We start from the raw sequence: 24,539 nt of genomic DNA on the forward strand, positions 1-24,539 counted from the left end.
GAAACCTAGCTTAATACACTACATTTATAAACAACCACTGGGCAACACTTCTTCCCTCTCTGTGAATATTATTATTTGACCCTTGAAGAAAGGCATTAAAGAAGCACAGCAAAGATCTTGTTAAGCAGCAACTTACTAAATCAAGAATTCAAATCAATAGCATGGGCACAGTGTGACTTAAAAACCTATTTTAAAACTAAATTAAAAAGCAGTTGCATTGCCAATTGACAAGATTAGAAAGGTTTCCCTAGCAATTGTTGAGATTGCAAACTAATGAACCATGCAGAAAGAAGACGGAATACAAGGGGCCAGGAGGGGGAAACGTATGTGCTTTTGTACTGTTGGTTTTTAACAAATATGGTCATGACTCAAGGACTTGCAGAAAGCATTATAACCTTAAAAAAGGAAAAGTTCTTGGATATTTTTCATTTCAACAAGTGCTTTGCACTAACCCAAGGAATCCCATCAGTGTCAAAGTCCAAAACCAGAGTTACAGAAGGAGATGAAAAAAACTGCAAGGCCAGTTGCTTGAGCAAAAGGAGCAGGATGGGCTCCTCAAAGTCAGATCCTCATACACGGCTCTCAGAAGATGGAAAAGCAAGCATACACAAGAGACTTAACTGGGGAACAGGACCCTCTAGTTCAGTTGATTACCAAGGGTTATAGGAAAAGAGCAAGGTTCTGGAAAACAGGACCTGTGAGGTGAGAAAGGAAGAAAATAGGGTTGCAGTTGAGATATCTTCAAATTCCTCTCTTAAAGAAACAACTTTCCATACTGCCTAGGGTTAGAAGCAGTAGGGTAAAATTGCAGCAAAAGGAGGCATCCCTATAGCAGTAAAGTACTGTGATAAACTCACTAAAGAAACTGAGAAATCTCTATCATCAGAAGCTCTTTACAAAAAGGTCAGATGTCATGGTAAAGGCAACCATGGGGAAATGGGCCAGGGGACCTCCTGAAGTTGATGCCAAGCCTGTTTTCCCATAATTGCACAAGATACCACTTTTGTGTATTAACACAGAAAAGTATTTTCTTCAGCTTATCAGGCCTTGGGAGATCTCAGATTGAGATGTAAAAACAGTTTATACCACTTTGCTATGCTGAGGCTCTCCCCACCACCACTCTATCGAGGTGTGTGGTCCATCCCACAATGTAGCCATGGTAAGCAAGCAGCAACTTAAAAAGGCAAGCACAGGGGTTATTTCACAGCTAGTTTCAGGCAGCAGGTGGGAGAAAAATGGGGCACAAAACCAGGCAAGCTTTGCTGCTGCACTGAGAAATGCAGCCTAGCAACCTCCATATAATAAAGCACAAAGTGCACAGACAAGCACCTCGCAAATGGGGGGTTCACAAGTCTCTTCACTAAGTTGGTGGAGAGTAGCTTTTCTTTTCTGTCTCATAACAGACTCATCACTGGTGTTAACAGCTTTCCTCCACAAAAGCAGCACAATCTAAGTCTTTTCCTGAGAAGCAACTGGGAAAAAACAGGTTGGGAAGAAAGCACTTCTGGCTGCCGGGCCCAACTTGTGTGAACTGTTTTTAAAAGGGCTGGGCCAAGACAAGAGCTGTATCAGAAAGCAAGACAAATTCACAAATAAAATAGCTCCAAATATTTCAGGGGCAAATATTTAGTGTTGCTACCTGAGCACAAATTTTTCCACTTTATTTTGAGTCTTGTTTGCTTTTTAAACAGGTAAAACTAGATACTTTCCAGTCCCTGCTCACAGGACATGCAACAGGCTGCTCTGCAGGAATTTACATCATTTCCTGAACAGTTTGTCTTCTAAAAAATAAAAATAAACCCAAAACCTAAAAAACAAAACAAAAAGTCCCCAAACTCCTAATATCGCATTGCATTGATATGATGAACTTGAGGGGCAGAGTGAGACTTCAGCTGGCCCAACAAAAAATTATTACACAACAAAGTCACAGGATACATCTCACCTACCTTAGGGACCTGTGAAAGTAGAAGCAGGAGGAAAAGGCAGACATTTTGGGAACAACAGCAACTTATTGGAGAATACATAGTCCATACAATGCAGAGCGATGCTCTAGGGTGACCCAGTACATATAGCACCCCCACCAACAAGGTCTGTCTAGAAGCATCTGAGGCTGGATCCTCACAAAAGTCTTCATCAGCAGTCCCCAAGACAGCAAGCACGTGAAGCAGCTTCAATTACTGTCCAAGAGCAGCAAATAGAGGACAAAAAGAACAAATACCAATACCACCTCACAGTCTGAAAAGCCCATCTAACTTGGAGGCTGAGTTTAAATATGCCTGTGGGTGAGGATGGAGGCCCCAGGTGAGCCTCCTTAGGGCCATTAAGGCCCTCAGCTTTACATTGGACACACTTGGCCCTGTGGGTGAATTCTCCTGGCCAGTATGTCCCATACAACCGCAGAGTACCTGGGCCATACCTGCTCCTCCCCCTCTCACAGATACGGCAGGGAAGGCTCCCTCTGTATTAAAGCATGGCTTTTAGCAGGAAGAGAGTCTGCACAGATTTATAAGCACTAGAATTAGAAAAGCACTAAGGAAGCCCCCATCAGGCACACCTGCACGACTATTTAGAAACAGCAATATGCATCCCTTTATCATGTACAAACTTTTAGTCTCTGAAGCCCTGAGAACCCCTTCCCCTTGGCATTGGAAACCTGCCTTCACTACTCAAAGCCAATGCCTCTAGCAACAAAAATGAAGGGGCTTGAGCCAAACCAAGAACTGGTTTGACGCAGTCGTTTCCGCCTTGAATCATGAGCCCGATCCTGCCTCAGCACACAGCAGAGCTGACACTCCAGAGCGGACCAGGATTTATCAGCAGCTGCAGACGAAAGACAAGGAGGACCACAGAGCATGGGAAAGCTGACATAGAGCAAGAGTGAAGTGACTTGAGCAGAAGCTGAGAGACCTTTGAAAATGAGGACCAAAGCATGACATGACACTTGGTGGAGGGCAAGCTGTCTTCCCTTTCTAGCAGCAAGAGTTTGTGGTAAGGAAAAGAGATTGGAGTGGCTGGAAAAGAACTGGAGCTGCAGTGGCTATGACAGACAGACAGGCGGACACCAGGATCTGCTTACACAAGCTTCCAGTCCATAGTAGAAAAATGAATGGCACCAAATGAGGTGTATAGTCATTGAAGGTTACTATAACATATCATCTGCCGTGTTTAGCAGAGCTGAAGAATTTCACCTAGTTGTTCTTGCATTGCTGAGTATCTTGCAGCAAAGCCAGTCTTCTGGCTTTGAGGCTACAGAGGAATGGAGCATCCCCTAGCTCCCTCTATAGTTTGCTCCATGGTGAATCATTCTCACTGCTAAGGGGACCTGCTGTGGGATGTCTTCCTTAGCAGCAGCTGCGGTATCCCTCGGGAGAATAACTCTTCCACTGTGCTGGAGATGCAGCCTGCATTCTCTGCCCTTTGCCTTTGCTCTTTGCCGCTGAGTCACCCAGTAAAGATTTACCCCTGAGGCCTGTTATGTACTCTGTTATCTCCTGCTTCCTCCTCTGGGCTATCTGCATATTTTATCAGTGGTTTTGTTGTTTTTTTTTTCTACTTGCTTCCAGGTCTTTCCTAAAAACTCCTGAATAAGAGGCTGGAGTGGATGTGCAAGTAAAGATCACATGCAAAAAATGGGAAAGGAACAGAGCCCTTAGGGAGTCTTTCCTTCCACCTTCCCATCTGCCCCAGGGTGATCAAGAGCTGGAAACTCTCCAGCTAGACAACAGCTGTGTTTGGAAAACCCTCAGATGGTGGAGTGGGCTCCCCAGTTCAGACCCCAGTACAGTCTCCAAGCCTAGAGACTGGCCACCTGTACTGGTATTCCCCTGGGTAAGGAGTGTTTGGGTCTCATTATTTCCACTAGACATTTTTTATGAGAATCAACACCTGAAAGTCCCCTGGAAACATGCACAGGCTTGCAGTCAATGGGCTTTGATGCAAGATGCAGCAGTCCTCATTGGCTCCATCCTGCTTTCATCTAGGCAAACACAGCCTCTGGGCAGGCTGACTACCCTTTGCCAAAGTCCATCCTGATATCACATCTTGGTGGCAAGGTCTGCCCATGTATCTCTGACCCTGGGGCACACTGACCTGGTTACACTGGGTGTACCTGCCTGCTCTGCTCTGCCCTGACAATGGGTTTTGGAGCTGCCACGTCAGGTCCTGCAGCCAGCATCCCCATGGTAATTTGGCAGACAGCCACTGGCAGACATGAGGTTTGGGGACCAGTGTGGGGGGATCAGCATCCCAGTTCTATCTGTAGGGCTTGTCACCATGTCATTTCCAAGGGAATTAGCAGCACAGTGTCCAAACAAGAAACTGAAATGAAGAAGTCATATCCTTGATCATACTACGTGAACTTAATTTATTAGAAGAGGATCTGCACTGGCAGGTTGCACCTGGATTGAAACAGGAGATCATGTTTCCCTTGGGTGATATGCAAGGGGCTGGAGAAGCACTCAAGATATCAGCAAACACTGTTTTTAAAACCATACACCTCACCATAGGTTTGCGAAATTTCATAAGGCATCTTTGTAAGAACATGACAGACCCAGATGTGAAGAACTCTTAGCAAGTTGGGGGCCTTACAAGAATTGGTTAAACTTGGAGTGAGTGGAAAGCAAAAGTGAAGGTTCAGAAAAGAGGATCAGCTGTGACACTATCAAAGTTTTTAATTCAACAGTGAAAGCACATTCACTTCTGCTTCCTCTGCCCTCCTCTTAGTGAAAATAGCATCGTTCTGGGGTTGCTGGAGATTGTAGCTGCCAACCTCCAGCCTGAGCCACAGGCAGTAGGGCAGAGACTGGGGAGCAGAGGGGATCTGACCTCCAGAGACTGGCACAGGAGCATTGACCAGCCCAGCAGGCACCTGCAGAACAGGTTCAGGGAGCCAAGCAGTGGCCTTTGGAGACCACTCCATGGTCCCCATGTGGGGAGAAAGGACCAGCGTGTGAGAGGAGATGCATCAAGGAATGCTGATTAGTCTTGCACAAGTACGGATTCAAAGCTCACTGACATTTATCCCATCACTTGAGCAGTACATGTATGAAAGCACAGGGTATGGGTAGCCATGCAGTAATGCTGGGCAACAGAACCTTTGCCTAGACACACAGCCATGATGTCCTGCAGTCATTATGGAGTGGACAAACACAGCAACACTGAGCAATAGGGAAAGCTATCTGCCCTTCATTTTCATGACAAGCACCAGGAATTTAAAACATCTGATTTCTTCTGCTTTGCAATTTCACATATTCTTCCAGAGGCAGAAGCAAGAACTGGGTCTGGAGGAAGAGAAACCAGGTGAAAACTGGCACTGAAACTCACTGTTCATCCCAGTCTCCCCTCCCTAACTGACAAACCTGGGGGAGTTTTCTCTCCAGGCAGAGAAATTGTCACAGTGACTGGCAAAGCTGCACATCAGAAGGCAGGATTCATTTCAAAGTTACACATCAAAGTCTGAGCTAGGTATTAAATTTCCTACATAATTGATGGAGTTAAATAAATACTATCAGAGGGAGATTAATGTCACAGTAAGGCAGTGTCCAAGATAAGCAGCACATGGCATCCCCCGAAGACACTTCTCTCTTTCCTCTGCCTATGGAAGGCATCTGGGACGGCTGGTTTAGTCTAGGCACCTGATTTAGAAACCTAGAGATAAAACCCATCCCTCATGACTGTTCAGCTGCATGACTACTTTCTCTCCCCATTGCTGTCTTGTCATGAGGATGAGATTATAACAGGAGATGACAAAATGACAGCAAGACACCTTCCATGCAGATTTCAAGGGGGAGCTGAGCACCTCCTCACCGGTAGTACAGGCAGTGGATAAACTCTCTTCCTTGGAACTGCCAGAAAAGCTCTGCTGAGGGCTATCACATGATTTTGCCTCTCCAACTTCCCAGGAGGTAGCAGTCGGCAGTCTGGAGCTGCCTATGGGAAAGCAGGTTGCAGCTTGTCCCCTTCCCATAGCCTGGTTCCGGAAGGACTCATCACCCCCAAGTCTAAATTAACAAACCTGCTGAAGTCCAGTTCCTGTTTGAGGCCCTCTTTTCAGCAGGGTCTTTTTCACAAGCTGTCTCTGTTTCCTTTCATCTTCAGGTAGTGTGTTTAGGCTACAACCACTCTGCAACCTTATTTTCAGGATTTACACCCTCAACAGCCACTTTTTTCTTTGAAATATTTCATTTTTCCCCACCCTGGCTAAAGGGCTAAGCTTTCTGTGGTCAGCAGGACTCCCATCATCCCCAGTCCACTTTGCTCTCTCAGCGCATCCCAGGAAGAGAAGCTGATGCAGGCAGACCCTTGCAAATAACGGTGTCACAGCCTGTGGATACATCTTGAACAGCCGGCTCAAGGATAGCCCTAATGGTCATCCCTCAAAAGGAAACTTGAATGAAAAGCTGAGAGACCAGCAAGAAAGACAATAATAAAGAGAAGCAAATGCTTCAATCTAAATATGGGATATTTATCCATAAAGACCATCAGAAGACCAAGTGGAGACACCATGTTTGGGAAACCTATAGGTGGACTGTCCCCAGGTAGCTCACATCTGGATCTGTCCTGCTTTTCAGATCACATTAGTGGCCCAAAAATCCAGTAGTGATGCAGAGCTGGAGGATTGCCCTTGAAAACGATGTAACACCAAACCCATTGGGTTTTGGTCCTACTGCACAATGCAGATTGCTTCCATAATGACAGTACTGCCTCTCAAATCAATGTACAAGGAGGGTGCGATGTGCCCCACTCTCTCCCACGTGTCCGTTATTTTTGGTAAACAGACTTCACAGAACCCTAAGCCACCTCGTATAGACTTCGGCCCTTTGCAGCCTGCAGTGTCTTTAGGAAACAATTAAACTCAGCACTCGAAAAGTTCCTGCACAGAAAAAAAAAAACCACAGTTAGTGGGCAAAGGGGTTAGCAGGCTATGTGGAGCACAACCAGCAAAGCACCCACCTCCTAAACCCTTTCCCAAGCTGTTCTGGGGGAATCACAGGAATGGATAAGTGCGTTCATAGTCCAACCAATCAGCAGGATCTCCCCAGCCCCCTCCAGCCTGGCCCTTTAAGTAATTTGAGCCTCCAGGCTGCAAATCCCAGTCTCTAACTAAAAGGGTGGAAAAACAGTTTTCCCCCTTCCCCTTCCAGGTCTTTTCTTTCAAAAGCAACCATTCCTTCCCCTTCCCCTTTTGGCAGGAAGAGATGGTTCACCGAGGAACGGAGCAGCTTTCTGAGCATCCCCCTCCCATATCAGGGCAAACTGGCAATTTCTCCACCTTGCAATGCTTCTGGCAGCTCTTTTTTGCAGCTTTCCTCCCCACCCTCCAGTCTTTGGCAGCCCTTAGCTGATTTCCAAACCCTCCGTGGCTGCTGGGGGTTGGTGAAAAGGTTTAATTATTTGCTTTTCTTTGGATGCATAAGGCGGGGACAGGGAGAAGGTTGGGCCCCATCGCCTGACGCTGCAGATCATTCCCACTTTTGTTGTATAGTCACTCTCCCACCCCCTCCTTCCTTCCCTGTCTCCTGCCCAGCTCTCAGAGCCCACCATGAATCTGAAAGCAGGTTTGGGATGCATTTGCCTGCTTTGTTTTAACTTCGTGAGCGCAGCAAAAGGTAAGAGACTTTGGGCTGTTTCGGGTCCAGGGAAACAACTGGGTATGGGTGCCCCAAGAGGTAGGATGCTTATCCCAGTACACAAAAAACCTCCTGGAGCTCGCCATAATGCAACACCTCCCTAGTCTCCAGACAGGGAGGGAAGAGTTATTGCCAAAACTGCAAATGGACTGAGCATCTCCCAAGGCAGGAAGATTTTCTGGGACTGTGGAAGTCCTCCCTGGGGCGTGAACAAAATTGTAGAGCTGGAGCTTTTTAAACTGTGCACAGTGCAGAAATATAGAAACTCTTCAGCCTGAGTCACAGGGCAAAGCCCCAGGGAGAGAGCTGGACTTCCACCAGTTCCTTTCATTTGTTATTACAGCAAAAGTAGCAAAACTATAAAACATTTCAGAAGCCCAGCAAGATTTTCAGGAGAATTTGAAGTGACTTAAGAAAATAGATTAGAGTGGTTATATCATGGCAAAGGCGACCCTCCTCCCTACAGTCATATTCGTATAGGAACAAGAGAAGGGGTTCCAAATAATTCTAGACAGATGAGATTAAGGCAAGGAGTTCTGATCTAAAGCTGCCACACCAGATTCATTTTGCCCCATCACAAAGTCAGTGGTTTAATTAAGAATTAGCAGTTCTGTTGGGAAACACACAATATGAAGAATATGGCCTCTCTTCTGCTCTTAATAAAAATGTCAACATTGCCCCAGTTAATGTACAATGCTGAAAAGAGTCTTTGAGATATCCCTCCTGTCTGGATAAGTTTCCTGCTCAGGATAATTTACTTCAGGATCAAAGTGCATTTCCCTGGCACTTTCAAGAAGTCCTGAAACCCCCAAGCAGAGCCAACACTCTGGACAGCTTTTTTAAGGAAGGGCTGGAAACACAAGCAGGAATCAGCTGCCATCCCAAGAACACACAAATATCCAAATTGCAGGCACAAATAATTTCCCATTAAAACCTCCCTATGTTTTCCCTCAAACACGTCGGTTATACCTACTGCTTGGTGTAAAAATGACACTTTGAGGGGCAAAGTGATACAGGTTGCAAGCATCAGTGCAAGTCCAGGTTCTTTCTACAAGGGAGGATGCTGACTGCAGCATGTGGAAGGACTGACATCTGCAACCTTATACTTTCAGCATTTGCATCTTTCCTCAGGGGATTTGCAGCTGCTTTCTTTCCAGCCCAAGACCCTGTATCAGTACAACTATACCCTGGATGTCCGGCTGGACCACACATCCACACCATCCCTACGGGGAGCCTGGCTGCGGGCTGAGGCATTGGTCCAGCTGCGCAGGCTCTGGAGGGACCAAGACAGGGAAGAGCTGCTCCAGGTGCAGGTGTGTGAGTTGGCAAAGCCATTGTGGATGGGTACTCCTCCTGGGACTAGTGACGCTCTCTTTAGCTCCTTCCCTCTCCAGTCCAAGCCACCTGAAAAATGACCTCTCTGACAAAGAGGCCATCACCTGCAGGTAAAGCACATCGCAACTTCAGGACAGACATGCTTGGTCACTGTTTTCTGCCATCTTCTGCCATCATAGGTCCGCGACCTGAAAGCCCAACATGAGCCAGAAGAGGAGAGCCAGGATGGCACTAGAGGTCCCCCTACAGAGATTGCACTGAGCCAGGAATCACAGGCAGAGCTCCAGCAGCCAGTGTTCATCTCCTGGAGCAGTGGGAAGGTCAGCTGGATACCTCCTGGGCTCGCTCATATGCTTGCAGTGCACTCCTATCCACATTCCAGATTCTCCCAGCTATGAAGCCCATACAAACATCTGCTTCACCTCCAATTTCCTATCAGGACACAAGGAACCAGAGTGGCAAATGTAGAAATATACAGCCTCCCACAGGGTCCAGTATGACCATAGGTGGAGCCTCATCCTCCAAAGGGGCTGCAGGCTCAGCTGGAGATGCAGCTTCACATGTTAAAAGGGCTTCAGTCCTAACCATGGGATACATATTCCTTTCTGATCTTCTCCTCTAAGGCTTTGGAAAAAACAGGGAAGTGGGATTTCATGAGCATGCACCCACAAAGATTGTGCTATTGAGGGATACAGTCCTCCTTGAGAAAAATCTTCAGGTACTACAGGGTGTTGCTTAGGCTGCAGAGGAGATGCCTTTCAGCAGGGAAGGCAGCAGAGAGCCTGCAGAGCCTCCAGAGCTGTCCCTGCAGCCAGCACCTCTGTGCCCTTCCAGGTCAAAGCTGCCTATGGGAATGAAGCAGAAAGCATCCTGATCTCCAACCTGAAGCGAGGTATCATCAGTCTGCTCCAGCTCCAGCCTCATGCTGGCACTGCAGTGGAGGTAGGTGCAGAGCTGGGGCCAAATCCTACCCAAAAGCCAGGGACCATGCCACAGCATGAGAGCCAGCCCCACAGCACAGCCAGCCCAGGTGCTTCAGCAAAGGAGGCAAAATTCAGGATAAACACCATGGGCTTTCTGCTCCAGCAAAATAAGTAGATGATTTTCAGGAATGGGCACACTTACAAAATCATCATTTTTCCCTGGACCGCAGGAATAGTGGAGAAAAAACTCCATTAGAATTTCTACCAAGCAAGATTTGTTTTGCCTAGCCAAGCCAATAAACAGCAAGGAAATCCCTTCCTCCAGAGCTCAGCTGGAGTGACCTGTGACCAACATGAAATAACTTCAAAACCCAAAATAGAGGCACAAAGATGCTGCTGTTAGCCTGAATTTTCAAGAGCAGATTTCCCACCCAGATGGACTTGGACTATCCACCACCCTCAGTTAAGGCCCATTTTCTAGCTTTTAGATGATTTTTCGATTAATTAATTTGTCCTCTGTGTCTGTTCTCTACATAGATCATTTTATTCAGGGTCAATCAAAGCCAAACACACTTACGCATGGTCACTTACTTTTGTGTTTCAGGAGGATGTCTCTGGGAGCTGCCAAGTCACATACACTGTGTCCAACCATTCCATCACAAAGACAAAAGATCTCCTCAGCTGTGTAAAGCCGAACTCTGGATTCACCTCCATAAACAAAGCAAGTCCATTTCTCTTGTGGTGGTGGGCTGAACTTATATCAAGTACAACAGGGCTGGCCCCAAAATCTTCCTCCAGGTGGGCTTTGAGTCCCAGTCACAGCTGGCTTCAGCCTTTTGCACCAGTCTGAGGTAGGACTCTAGCTCCTAGACCCATACCCAGAGTTGGATGTGCCAACACACCTCAGGAGAAGCATATGTTTTACATCATCCCACCCTTGTTATCACTTCTCACCTGTCAACTAATCCTCCTTGGGAAGGTGAAGATACAGAAATGCTTTCTGCACCTCAGACTTACTGGATTGGGGATTAGGTTGACAGGGGACAGGGCCAAAGACCACTGCTTGTTTTATTTAAAGCAGAAGCCTGTGTTTAGCCCTGACTTAAATAGATGAAACTTGGTGGATCTTGATGCCATTACACCTTCTGTGATTAAAATCAATGGGTCTTTTAAAATACATAAATTCTACTGAATTCAATATAAAAATGGACATCACCGCACAGATAGCCCATGGGTTTTGACAGAGGTCTCAACACCTGGCAGTCAAACTCCAAGTGTTTATATAATAAAAGCTTTCTGGGGTATGCATCATGGCAAATTTACCCAAAAAAATAGCCAACCCTGCATAGCACATTTTTGGCAACAAGTTTTTCCCACAAGCCTGCCGTCTGGATTGAGGCAACTCTCTGGACCTTGCCTGTAGCCGTGACAGCAAAACAATGATACTGTCCACTTCTGTAAAAGGCAAAGCCTACGGATAAAAAAGTTCTATTAGAATACAGATGTCGTTACTGCTAATGCCATTTGCTGTCAAAACCCACTCTTGCGCATGGTTCAGCTCTTCTCTTCCCCAAGGCCTGCAATGTGCAAGCCCAGCTGCTCTGATAATATCTCCCAGCGTGGTTGATGAAGCAGAGGTGAAGTCCAGCAAGTGCATAATTTGTTTTGGAAAGAAAACACCCAGAGATCTTCAGAAAGGCCACCATACAGCATGGTGAGGGAACTGAGAGGTTTTTGGCATGAGCTCCATGGAAATTGGTGTTGCTTAGCTTCCACTTTCACTTGGAGAATGTCCTTGCTGATGCTTGTCAGGATGAGGCAGGTTTTGGCACTGAGGGCCATACCTCTTCCCATGCCGTGCAGATGTGTTGGGGCAGCTATGGAGCACTAGCAAATAGACCTGAAGTATGGGCAATGCTTTTGGAGGCATTTATTTCCAGTTCTCAGTTTCCATGCATTGCTCAAGCCAGGCAGGAGCATACCCTGCTCCCTCTGCAGCCCTTTTCTGTGGCTGAGCCCATGGTGACACCACCTTGTAATGAAACAGAAAGTCCATATGGTGTCACCAGTCTCCTTCCCCCACCAGCCACGGGCAGAAGTATCCCCTTCGCTGTGGTCCTTACCTGGTGCTGCCTTCCTCCCACATATAGGAAGAGGCTAGGCTCTTCTGGATCTTCCTTTCCTACATTTTGCAAGCAAAGCAGGTGACTTTGTGGACTGGAAAAATTTTGCAGCTAACAGAGAGGAAAGAAGTCTCATGGGGAAGAGAGAAAAGGTTGCATTTTTTTCTCTTTGCCTTTCTTTTTTCAAGATTTTTGGACTGAAGTGGCAGCCCACAAGCAGAAGCCAATACATGGTAAAAGACAGCCTCCTCCAGTCTGTGCTGGCAGAGGAAAGCCACACGATGTCTCTAGCCCTGAAGTCCACCACTGGCATCAAAATCAGTTCAAGGTGAGTGATGTCCCTGTGCCACTACCGTAATTGGGCAGCCCGGCATGGGATGAAGGTGCATCTGTTGGATGTGTCCAGTGCTCTCCTACCAGCCCGGGTGGCACAGCCTGGTGCAGGTAACAATGAGGATAGAGTGCAGCAGCTGGGCATGGCACAGGGGGAGCACCAGGCACCTTTCGACAGCTTGCACCCACATCTCCTCTTTCTCCAAGTCTGCATGAACCCAACCAGCCTTTGAGCCATGGAGGCTGTAAATGATGAAGCACTTCCCAATGTCTTCTCCTCCCTCCACAGGCAGCAGCTCCAGCTAGCATCTCCTCCAATACCTGGCCCAGCAGAGGTGGCTGCACGAAGCCTTAAGGATGCGCTAGCTGGCATGGAGGGACAGCACCAGCCCCTGAGCATGGCCAGCCTGCCCTTCAGGAGAGTCTGCACCCACTGCCCATCGGTCAGTGATTCTACCCAACCCCAAAACTCACCACATGCTCTCCCCCAAGCTGAGTACCTGGGCAGGCAGGAGAAGGCTGTAGGATTTGAAGTTATGCCACAGTGGTGCATTTGGAGAGGTTGGTTACTGCTGTCAAGGCAGGATGTGGCCCCAGAAGTGCTGTAGAGAAGCGGCCTGACCTATTACCTGTCCTAGTGTGTAATGTTGCTACCTATGTTGGAAGGATTCCCTGACATAGCTGCATTTCTGTGGTGGGGGAAGAAACCTGGTGCACAGCTGTCACATACAGCTGGGTTAAACTCATCACAGGTCTGAGGTCAGGAAATATTTCCACTGCAGGTTAGGCTGACAAGCACAAACAAGGGTTTGGTTTTTTTTGTGTCCTCAAGTCCTCCATGCTTTTCACCTGGGAAATCTGGAATTGCAACTTTAAGGCACCAGGGCTGCTCCCAGTTTATCCTGATCTTTTCCTGACACGTACCACAGATTGGGGAATTTGGGCTTCAGCACAAGTCCTCAGCAGTGGGGGTGGGAGGCTGCAGTAGAGGCCTGCAGGTAACTGCATGTCCCCAGTGGACCCTCTCCACTCCTAAATATTTCCCAAGTATAAACTTTATCCCATGATAATGAGGGTAAAAATCCCACCTAGCAAACCTCATCTTTGCAGCTGAGAGCCTACCTGAAAGCTTTTGACAGCCAGAGAGTCAAAATGGACACCTCGAAGGCAGCGACAGCCTGGCAGTTCCAGAGGTTCATCCAGATGCTGCGCAGTGCCAAGAAGAGAGATGTGCTGCAGCTGCTGAGGACAGCGCCCGAGGAGATGCTGTGAGAATCCCAGGAGCTATCTTGCCAAAACTGATTTCTGTGCATGCAGAGCGCAGGCATGTAGGGTCGTTCCTGGCCCTGGCAACTAGGGTCATTTGGTGCTGGTCCCTACACCACACCTGGTCCAGGCAGCCATCCCGTGTAGTGTGAATGTACTCTGTTTTTTTTAATGCCCATTCTGTACAAACACTGCATGGCTTTGTTTTTTTCTGGCTTTGGAGCAGAGTGAATACTCCAGCAAGGATTTCTGCAAATATCATTGGAGGTCTGTTATTTACACGCTGTCCACCCATGGCCATAGCACCCATTCCTTGCCAGTGTGGGCACTGAGGCCAGGCTCCTCTCTGCAGTGAGATACCTCAACATGTGCAACTTCAGAGCCAGAGCCAGCCTTCTAGGCTTTTTTAACTTATGAATTGAAGCTCCTGAGAGTTAAAGCAAGAGGAAAGCATGGAGAAGAGAAAGGGGGATGAGGAGCTGCACAGGGTACCTTGTTTCTTCTCCAGCTCTTTTGGTGGGTTGTGCCACTGACGACTTCCCTTTTCTTGCTCCAGCCCCTTCGCTGTGGAGGCAGCAGTGGCCGCACAGTCAGTGGCATCCTTGGCAGCTCTCTCCGACTTCCTGGATTTCAGCAAGAATCCCAGTTCCCTGCTAGAAAAGTTTTTCTATGCAGCAGCTTTCTCTCCCCGGCCTTCAGGACAGCTTCTCCGCCTGGTGTCAGTAAGTATGGACATTTCTCTCCCTGCCTGAGGGTCCTGAGTCCCAGGTGGATCCTCACCCCGTTTCAGGCAGGAGGGAACAGCAAGCATGTTTGCAGGAAAAAGGAAAATATTTTATTTGGAAACGCATCTTCCTACTTATGGGATTATTTTATGTGCTTTTAATGGGACACTGGCAATGGGAGTAGATGCTCCTTGGAGGAAAAGCATTCAGCAGAAAGTGCTTAATTATCAGTGCATTAATTACAGATTAAAAAAAAAGCTTAATTAAAGCCCACTATGAAATAATCAGTATTTTATCCAATTAAACCGTGCATTGCCTCCTTCAAGGCAGGTAAGAACTAATTCTTCTTTTTTTGGCAAATGTTTTTTGGTAAGAGATAAAACATACTCCTTCTCTCTCTTTTTACGCATTCTTTCTTTTTTTTCCTGCTTCATATTACCCTTTTCTGGATACCCAGGACAAGCTGGATGGGAAGCAGCTGGCTCCTGAGGTCCAGGAGACAGGGATACTTGCCATGGGCTCTCTGGTTGGCAAGCTGTGCCTCCAGAAACTGTGTGGGCTGCAGGTGAGTCATCCCATGCTTGGCTTTCTCAGATGTTCCCCCCCTCCTCTGTGGGTGCCCAAAATATCTCCTGTCCCCCACTTCACCCTCCTTCTTTTCTGCCCTCCTGGAAACCCCGAGCAGGAGGTGGAGAGTGGGGTGAAAACCATCCTCAGGGGGCTAAGAGGTGCTGAGGAGGAGTCCAAGATGGTCATTTACCTGCTGGCCTTGGGGAACGCAGCGCTCCCCGAAACTATTCCTATCCTCCTGGACCATGCTGAAGAGGGTCCCACCATGGTTGCCATTGCAGCCATCTCTGCCCTGCAGCGATTCTCCGCTCAGCATATCTCCAGCAAGGTACAAAACAAATCTGCCAAAGCTTGGTGTTCCAAGCCATCAGGAGTGCAAAATGGAGCTACCATTTGCACATTACCACCCTACCACCACCATTTTAATTGCCCTCTCTCATCAGGTGAAACAAGCAATGAGGAGGATTTTCCACGAGAAGAGAAAGAGCTATGAAAAAACATGTCGCCTGGGTGCTGCAGAAATCCTCTTGGATAAGGAGCCCTTGCCCATGGATGTTATCAACATCCTGCTGGCTGCCAATGAGATGGAGACAGAGATGGCAACATTTCTGCTGCTGAAGGTCCAGAGCAGCCTCTATGCTCACCACCACTACCCAGCAAGGTGGGTCAGGAGGGGGAAGGCTGCATTTTTCCCTCTAGCTCTACCTCTACCTCACTGTTTTTTTCTCTTCCTCCACACTCCAGCTGTGGCTTTTTGAGCCAGCTAGCCTTTAAAGCATGCAAGCATCACTTCTTAGAGCTGGCATTGATGCTGTCTGGAAATTCCCAGCTGCTATAGGAAGAAAAGAGGAGGACTGCTAGTGCAGACTCCACACAGCCAGCCAAAACACATTGTCCCTCCTTGTCCTGCCCCATGGCAGCGGGACCCAGGCTCGTGGTTTCAGCAGAGTCCTTGGAGGCCAAAACTGTCTCTCAGAGGAGTGCACAATGTGTAACTGCATTCACCTTCCTATCTGCACAAAACAAACCGAGCACCAACGTTCTCCAGAGCTAAGCAGAAGCTGTACAAAAATATCTGACTGGTTTATCCTAAGCCGAAGGAGAGGGAAGTTTCAGGGGAGCCCAATGTCTGCTCATTTCTATTTTTTGCTCACACTTCCCTGGGAAGTCAGCAACCAACAGAAATACTTCAGAGATTTGTACTTCCTTCTTTGTATGGCTTTCTGTAACAAGCACTGACATTTTCCCTTCCTTCCCTCCCAGTGCTGACATACCTTTTCCCTCTTGCTTCCAGGAAGATAATGAAAGACATCATGGGAGACCCACAGATAAATAATTACAACTTCTTCTCAAAAGCCGGCATCTCCTCGTCTTTCTCAGGACCTCTGACAGGTGACACCACAATGACCCCGTTGTCCCCTCAAATGGCTGAAGTAGGGGTTGATAGGGAAGGCAGCTTTCAGAAGAGGCCTCAGCCTTATAGAAATGCCCCAAATTCTCAGTGGAGGCTTCTGAGCATGTTCTCCAGCAGTAGCTGAGGCTGGCTGGCTGCCATCACCCGAGATAATATATACACCTTCCACTGACACCCCTACAGCAGGATGGCTGGGCTGTGCCACATACTTTTCCCAAATCCTGCTAATTTGAGGGAGGTACTTCAGCTGGAGGTGAAACAAATGGCAGATTGTGGGTGGGAGTTTCTGTGCTTTTCCTGATAAGTCAAGATACTCAGCTCCATTCCTCAGCTCCGTAAGTATTTTTAATAAACTCTTCAAAAAGGAGAATCCTTGTACTGACTTAAAAATCTTCAAACTTCAGAGAGACTGCAACAATCAATGCTTGCTAAATATCTGATTAAATCTTCACCCCTCAGCTTTTATTTCTGCCCCTCTTCAAATTATCTCAGCCTAGCCTTGTAAGGGGTAGGTGGGGGCAAAATAGCCATGAACTGGAAGAAAATACTGCAATGCTAAAGCCTTTGATTGTTGCAAGAATGGAAGGAGATGGCTGAGAAGCTTTCCCCTCTGAATCATTTAGCTTTATCAGCTATTTAATGGCTAACATGAGAGTTCTGTGCAGGTCAGCCACCCTGACCAGCCCATACAATCTATTGAGGAGGCTTACAAATTACCAAGGAGCTCTCGGGATCCTGCTTTTAGATGTATCCAGTGACCTCCCAGTTCCTACAATCAATCTTGGCAAGCTCTTTTAAGACACCGTCCCATCCTGCTGAGCACTGACTCAGCGGCAGTGGGCACAACAGCTGCACTTGCCAGAATCACAGCCTTCCACATCCCATCAACAGGCTCTGTATTTTCTTGTCATCCTTCATCCCTGCTGCTGCTGTCAGAGCATTTATGGTTCACCACCATCCAGCAACTCATTCACAGAGAGAGATGTGCCAGGCACTGCACATAAACACAGAGGTGCTTATGGATATCTCTCTGCCTTTCAGTCACCCAGGACCTGCTTTCCACCTTTGGCCTGGACCTGCTGTTTTTGGAGGGTGGATTCCTGAGGAAGAGTGTCTCTGACTTCTCACTGCTCAGCCATGGACAACAGCTTCATGCAGCTCAGGTGCACTGCGCAGAGAGTGGCTGGGGGCCACATACGTGGAAGGGGGTAACAGCACCAATCCAGTGATGCCACTGCTGCACTTGTGTCCCCTCATAACCTCCTTATGGTGCTTGACCTCACCTCTGCAGTCGGTGTGCTCCATATCAGAAATGCATACATTTGTACCCCCATCATTGATGTGAATCCAGACAGACCTGCTCTGGAGAAGGAAAACCTATACTCCCCCAAAACACAGTGGGTATGACACCACTGCTGCATAGTGCTCAGGGATAGTTTGGGTGCCCCATCCAACCCACCCCATCACTGTCCTCCTGCTTCAAGGGGTGCCAACACTATGGCTGGACAAATACAGAAACTCAAATAGAATTGCAGAGCAAAAATTAGACTCTCCAGCCTTGCTCCATACAGCTTTCACATCTCTGCTTCTGTGTTTTAGGTCACTATTGAAGCACAAGGGATGGACTCAATGCTAGGAGAAAACGTCTCGGATGGGGAAGAGGAGCCAGAGCTCATGGCCAGGATGTCTGCCATCTTTTTTGATGTTCAGTTGCGTCCAATCATCTTCTTCCAGGGATATACAGACTTAATGGCCAAGGTCCTGTTAAGCAGTGGAGAACCCACAAGCGTGGTCAAAGGGAACCTCCTGCTGATGGACCATCATCAGGTACCAGATGGGGGAAGGAGGAGGGGTGTGTGACCTGCCTTCACACCAAATCTTAGTGAATTCCACAGCACAAGCCAGTGGATTTCAGTTTTATGTTACTGCAGACACAGGTCTAAGAGTGAGGTGGCACTACCAGATGTCTCTTGGGACTGGTAAAACAGCAGGATGACTGCTTCTGCCATGGAACATACATGGCTTCAGTTCCTTTCTTGCAAGCCCAGCTGGGGTTGGGATTAGAAGTCCCAGCAGTCACAAGCTGTTGTCATTATCAACTGCTCAGCCAAGAGCAGTGCGTGGTCACAGCAAGGTCTGTCTTCTCCATCTTCCAGGTCATTCCTCTGCAGCCTGGCTTCCAAGTGGCCATCAGACTCCAGGGCGGGCTGGGGCTTGACATTTCAGCTGACATGGATGTGAGCATTTGGGAGCAGGAGCTGAAAACCAGCATCAATGCGAGGTCAGCAGGCAGGAAACTGCTTGGCTCTGGGGATGCAGGGTACCCAGTGGGCCCAGCACAAGGAATGCTCCACCTTAAGCTGGCTTTCCACAGCCTCTTGTTCTTTTGCTTGGTCCAGGCTTTGCTGGTGGACATGTTAGGTAGGGGTCTGGTGGGTGCTGGTTACACACTCTTTTTCCATGGCCAGACCTAAGATGCTTATGGGGTCGTTTGGAGCAATTGTTCAGTGACCAAACCCATGTGCTTCTCTCTCACAGGGGAAGCCTTGCCATTGATTTCCAGGCAGAACTAGATACCCCTTTTCTCCAAGCTACCCTGAGAAGCCAGACAGAGGCAGAAACCTCAGTCCAGTTTGACACCATGCTGAGGTTTTCCAGCAGCCCAGTGCTCATGTGCCTGCAGCTGAAAGAGGAGCAAGTCCCATACAGGTAGTCTCTGGATATGGCCAGATACTGTAGAAACATTGTGATGTGCTTGAGATAGGGAAGGACTTCTTGGGGAGAGGAGGGAATTAATGGTCGTACACTTACTGAGCAGGGTGGGTCAAAACCAGTCGGGATGGGGGAAAGACACCATAAGTTCATGCTGACATCAGTAGAAGCACCATGCCTAGACCATTTGCCTAGGAAATGATGAATATGCACATCTAGGAGGAGGATGAGGTCCGCCACAACCTCCTGACCATCTTGCTGTCACCTTGTCCCACAGAGAAATCTTCACAGCTTCCAAGTCTGCTGGGAACCAGAGCAGCACCACTCAAAAAGGCAGGCAGGGCACCATGCCTGGGAAAGAGTTTGCCTTACACCGAGCCAACTCCAAGGTCTGCAACCTCCTGCTGGCAGCAGAAGAATAGCAGGGTTGGACCAGTCTGGGACTGGATAACTGGCCCCCTCCTGTCACACACCCTAGTTCTCTGTGAACCCAAGAAGAGCCATTAAGGGTTCTGCCCAACTCCTCCACAATGATTTTTTTTAATAAGAAAAATGCTGCACTAAGGGCATCATAAGACACCACAAGAGGAACTGAAACTGCTCCAGGACAGCCAGAGGCAGTCCTTGCTTGGGGCAGGAGGAGCTAAACATGCCTCCCCATCCCAAAGGCTAAGATTTCCCTTGCCTGAACTCTTCCTCTTGATGGGGAAAGTCTTGCTTGAAGCGAGACTGGTCCCTGTGATAAACAGCCTTCTTTTGCTAATGAATGACTTCCTCAGAGCCCAAGGAACCCTTCTACAAGCCTGTACCCCAAAATTCCATGTTTTCTCCCTATTTATCAAAGCAGGCAGGAGGGAGCACATCTGCAGCCAACAGGAAGAAGGTTCCCCATGAGGGGAGTGAATGACCCTCCTTTACTGCAGAGTTTTGCAGCTGCCAGATTGCCCAGAAACACGGAAAAATATTTCTGGAAAAGCTGTGGGAGTTTAATTTTTTTTTCAATACTGCCCCAGAATAACCTTCAGGGAGAAAAGCAGAGAAGCAAGAGAAAATGCTTTGTAGCCTATTGCCAACTATTCCATGTTCTTTCTGGATTAATTGAAGGTGCTTGCATTTATTTTCATATGAAGGCAGCTCAGCTGCCCTCACAGGTTGGGGCTATCTTCTCATTCCTGAGGGGAATTTGCACTCCGTTGCCAGGGTTGGGGCTGATGCCACATCAGGCAGCAAAGGTGGTGCTAGGGGGAAAGCAGCTTGTGTTTTACTGAGGGTCAGATTTACACTCAGAGCAAAAAAGGAGCAAGGCAGAGGAATGCAGCCCAAAGAGCTTTCCCAAAAATGGGGGAAATGAAGGCAAAGTTAAAAGAGAGCAGGAGACAGTGTAGTAAATTGCAAGAGGCCCTTCTAAAGAGCGTGGACCAGCATTCTCAATCCTCATCTTGAAACAGGGAGAATTGTCTTGAAGATGGAGCTTAAAAAGGTGGAAAAAATGCTGGAGATCCACAGGCTGTTGGGGGAGGCTGGAAGGAGATAGGAGGACTTAAGCAGCACCTGGCTGAAGGAAAAGGGGAAGAGACATTGGTGTCTCCAAGGCATTAATGCATCTCGTTGCAGCTCTGCATACACCCTTGTGATGCAGATCCTCAGTGACTGCTTCCTGATCTAGTGTCAACACTTGAATTTTTCCCTCTCTAAGACAGGCAGGGCATAAACCATAGCATAAGCTGGCAAGGTGTTTGGCAAGTTCTCTGTCCTTTCAGTATTATTTTTTTTAATGAGTTATGAGTGGCTCAGTCTATCCTGCAGGGCAAATACACATGTTGCTTGCCACGAAGGGCAAGAGATGAAGCTTGACTGACGTGAGCCTTTCTGGATTTGAGAATCTGTCACAGAGAGCTTGGACAAACATTACAAAGACGTTACATTAGGTAAACATCCTTCAAGGGCAGACATTATTCAACCCAAACAGGAAAAGTTTAGTGGGGTCATGCTTCCATCCCATCCCTTCCTCCCCTTTATAGGAGCCAGGACATTCTAGATGTGCCTTTTGCTGGTGCATGCAAATTCAAAACCCATCTATTGAGAGGTGGCTTCTATCTGGAGTCTCTCATCTTCCTTTTTGATCCAAAGTTTACATATTAATGGAGAAGCCTCTGGTCTCTCTTATTGCCTGAACAGCAGTTCCCCTTCTTTCCCCTTCTGTTTTAATCGAGGCCAGAGATGGAGATAAGATTGCCTTAACCCTACATGCAGGAAGGCAGTGTTCCTGCAACAGAGACAAAGCAGCTTCCCTTTTCTGATGATATCTGGGCTTTTTTTGGTGACCACTTGTGAAAATTACAAATAGCTTCAAGTAAATATTGTTCTTCTGTTTTGCATTCTTCTCTCAAGTTGGATTGCTATCAGCTACAACCACCGAACATCTTTCCAGCACTGGATCAAGGCTCACAAGGAAAAAGCAATATTCCTTCATGCCTTCCCAATAAGAATGTGCCTTTTAAATATTTTTAGCCCTTTTTTTAATTATTAAATTTACATTTTAAGGAAAAAAAACAGGCATTGAGCTTTGTTTTTATTATCATGAGCCTGGCAACATAGTGCTTAATCTCCTGGTTTGTGGGGAAAAAATTGTCTGGTTTTCCATCTGAAGACACTAATTACAAGCGCTTTAATGTACAGAAATAAATGGCATGTGTTTTTATATTTCCTCTGTTTGACACTTAGCTTTTCTGGACACACAGTTGGAAAGAAAAGAGAGGCAGAGAGCAGCTCCTGTAGCACAGGAACAGCATGGACAAAGCTTCCCAGGGATCTGCTTTCTAAGTCCATATTTAGGCTGCCCCAGGGATGCATAGCTAAACACCCCATCAGGGCTGCAAGATGAGGGCTATGTCTGCTCTTAGAAACCCCTAGAGCACTGTTAGGGATGCTCTGCAAGAGGGTTCCCATGGGTACCCAAAGATGCTGCCTCTATCCTCTGTGCTGACTTCTGCAAAGGTACTGGAGGCCACCCGAGACTTTACTTAAAATCAAGGCTTCCCCTGCATCAAGGCTCTGCTGATTACAGAGCAGTCTCACTCAGAGCAGGCCCCAAGGACACAGAGAGTAATTGCCCTATGGTCTGAACAGGGGGATCCCTGTGTGACCATGGGAGGAGGGACCTGTATCACCCTTCTTGCATTGCTCAGCTTTGCCAAGCTGCTCATAGCAGCTCTGAGCCCCTCCTGGCTCCCCATCTTTACCCTTTCACCAGGAGCATCCCATTATTTCCCTCTTCTCTTGTCTCACAGTCAGGATTTGGGCTGACTCAGACTACGTTTTACACCCACATGAGTTGCTGTAACCTCTCCTGGCATACACCACCCCACTCCTGTGACCACCTACAAACCTGCATAAACCTTAATTCCCATTCAAAACCACACTGCTCTATCAGGTGTCTGGGGGGATTATTTCAACCCAAAACCTCTCAGCCTCAGCATTTGCTTCTCAGCTAAAGACAGGAGGCACCCACCTGCCATTTAGGACTTTTTCCATTGCTCTTTTCTATAACTTAACTACAGGTTATTTGACAAGAACAATGAGAGAAGAATCAGCTGCTCAAATTCTACCTTTGCATGAGTTACAGGCTTTGCATTTGGCAGTGCTGTTTGCTTTGGAGCCAGCATGCTTCCCAGGAGGTCCTACACTGAGCTGCTCAGCTGGAAATGATGGGTCACCAAAGGGTCCTTGCATCTAGGAGCAAGGGACACAGAGTAATTGGCGAGGGCTGGGGTGCCAGATCTTAATCCTAGTGGGTGTAAGACGTCCCACATGACAAGCACCCAGCTCCCAGGGATTTTGCAGGGCGTTAGAGGCAGAGCAGCCCAAGGCCAGCACCTGGGAGCAGGGCTACTACCTGCCTCTCCAAAAGTGGCTTTGCATGTGAAGCTGCAGATCGGCAGTGACCTCCAGTGGCTGCAGCCAAACCTGATAGAAGTGTCAGGCCAAAGCCATTCTGCTGCAGCAACGCAGGTGCTGTGCACACAGCACCCTGCATCCAAGGATGTCCCCACAACCTGCACCCTAGGTCGTGGGACCTTTGCATCAGCAGGTGATGGACCAGGGCTTACCCATTGCAGCCCCTCACCGCTCTCAGCTGGGGTCTTATGTGGCAATGCCATCCTCCCCCAGCCTCCAGGCTTATCATCACACACAATTTTTGATACTTTCTTTTCCCCTGTAAACCATTCTATTCCCAGGACATCTTGTACAGCCCTCAGGAGAGTGTGTGGACACCACTCACCAAATATATGATAAAACATTATCTGCTTGTCTGTTACAGCTTTCTGCAGAGACAAAACTAATATGAGAAAGTGTGCACAAAAGTGAGCATAATGTGTGTGAGATCATAGGCCACTAGCAGGGACTGGCTTTTCCTGGGAGCTAGTGGAGGTGCAGCTTTAAAGCACTGGGGCAGATTTCTTTTCAGCCACTGCTTTTTCCTTCTAGGCAGCCTACAAAACCCCTATTGTATTTCCTAGCTGCTGGGCCCCAGTGACTCCCCAGACCCCATGAAACAGAAACAAAACAAAAAAAGTGATTTGCAACTCACCAAAGCAGCATTGCAAATCACAGCACCAGAGAGCTGTGGCAATAACAAATCTCCCATAGAGCTGCAGTTGTGCTGCTGTGTACCTCCCAAGCTCCTGCTGCAAAGCTTGCAGCTGCTTTGGGCCAGGTACATCACACAGGCGTATCTGCAGCGCTTTCCTGCAAGCACAGGATATGCACAGAGATAGTTATCTGGGTGCCACTGCATAGGAAGTGACCATGAAGCAGACCGCAAATGAGCAGCAGAGCATCCAAAGAGCAGCACTAGTAAGGGGTTGCTGTTATAACCTGCCCAGCAGTCAGAAATGGAAGGAGAAAGCTGTGAAGCTGCAATGGGATACAGCTGTGTAAGCACCAGTGGCTGTGCCATAAGGTTATTCCTGCAGGAAAAGCCTAGGGAAAAGCTCAGGATTGGGGCTGGTGAGTCAGGCAGGGGGCCTGGGAACTGGCTGAGCTGAGCCAACAAGTCTGTAGGGCTGCGATAAAACCCTCTGGCACAGCAGGAAAAAAAAAAAAGCATGGGGGAAAAAAACCTGAATGTTTTCTAGGAAACTGTTCTACCACCGTCATCCCTGCTGATAGTGGGAGTATTGAAGGAATGTGATGCTTGCTGTGGGAAATAAGGTATTAGCAGCCCAGAACATATTTGGTGAGACAGCCATAGTCACTGTCTTCCATGTGGGACGAGGCTGTGAAGGGTGACACAAGGACAAGCTGCTGCTCTGGCCCACCTCCCTGCACTGGCAGAGGCTGCTGCCTTCCTCAGCTGCTGGGATGCCTGATGGGCTGCAAGGGTCACCCCATCAGTGAATGGCTGCTCCTGGGAGTGAACACTCACCTGAGCAAACCCAACACCACGGCTCAGAAAGAAGAAATTATATTTAATTCTATTAGCTTTGTGTGGAAATAGTTGTTTCCTG

General features: G+C 47.9%; 2 protein-coding genes across 2 annotated transcripts in view; one reads left to right on the forward strand and one right to left on the reverse strand.

Moving 5' to 3' along the window:
- The window catches only part of SGPL1 (sphingosine-1-phosphate lyase 1), a 42,816-nt gene extending 40,782 nt beyond the window's left edge, over nucleotides 1–2,034 (reverse strand). The window contains exon 1 of the mRNA XM_057403322.1: nucleotides 1,947–2,034. Within this exon, the coding sequence (XP_057259305.1) occupies nucleotides 1,947–2,024 (78 nt within the window). The 5' untranslated portion in view covers nucleotides 2,025–2,034. The remainder of the gene's footprint in view (nucleotides 1–1,946) is intronic.
- Nucleotides 2,035–7,279: 5,245 nt separating this feature from the next.
- LOC130596062 (microsomal triglyceride transfer protein-like) lies at nucleotides 7,280–20,004 on the forward strand. The gene is made up of 18 exons (XM_057403327.1): nucleotides 7,280–7,607; nucleotides 8,760–8,941; nucleotides 9,143–9,283; nucleotides 9,798–9,905; nucleotides 10,491–10,607; nucleotides 12,198–12,337; nucleotides 12,632–12,785; nucleotides 13,453–13,610; nucleotides 14,165–14,330; nucleotides 14,791–14,898; nucleotides 15,019–15,231; nucleotides 15,347–15,564; nucleotides 16,198–16,295; nucleotides 17,359–17,480; nucleotides 17,917–18,144; nucleotides 18,474–18,598; nucleotides 18,856–19,026; nucleotides 19,307–20,004. Exons 1-18 carry the CDS (start codon nucleotides 7,541–7,543, stop codon nucleotides 19,449–19,451), a joined length of 2,661 nt encoding a protein of 886 aa, XP_057259310.1. The 5' UTR covers nucleotides 7,280–7,540; the 3' UTR covers nucleotides 19,452–20,004.
- The last annotated feature ends 4,535 nt before the right edge of the window (nucleotides 20,005–24,539 follow it).

The sequence above is a fragment of the Pezoporus wallicus genome, unplaced genomic scaffold (assembly GCF_028554395.1).
Source record: "Pezoporus wallicus isolate ANWC-B61680 ecotype Strahan unplaced genomic scaffold, APGP_CSIRO_Pwel_v1 contig_4264, whole genome shotgun sequence".
In the NCBI taxonomy this organism is placed as follows: domain Eukaryota; kingdom Metazoa; phylum Chordata; class Aves; order Psittaciformes; family Psittacidae; genus Pezoporus; species Pezoporus wallicus.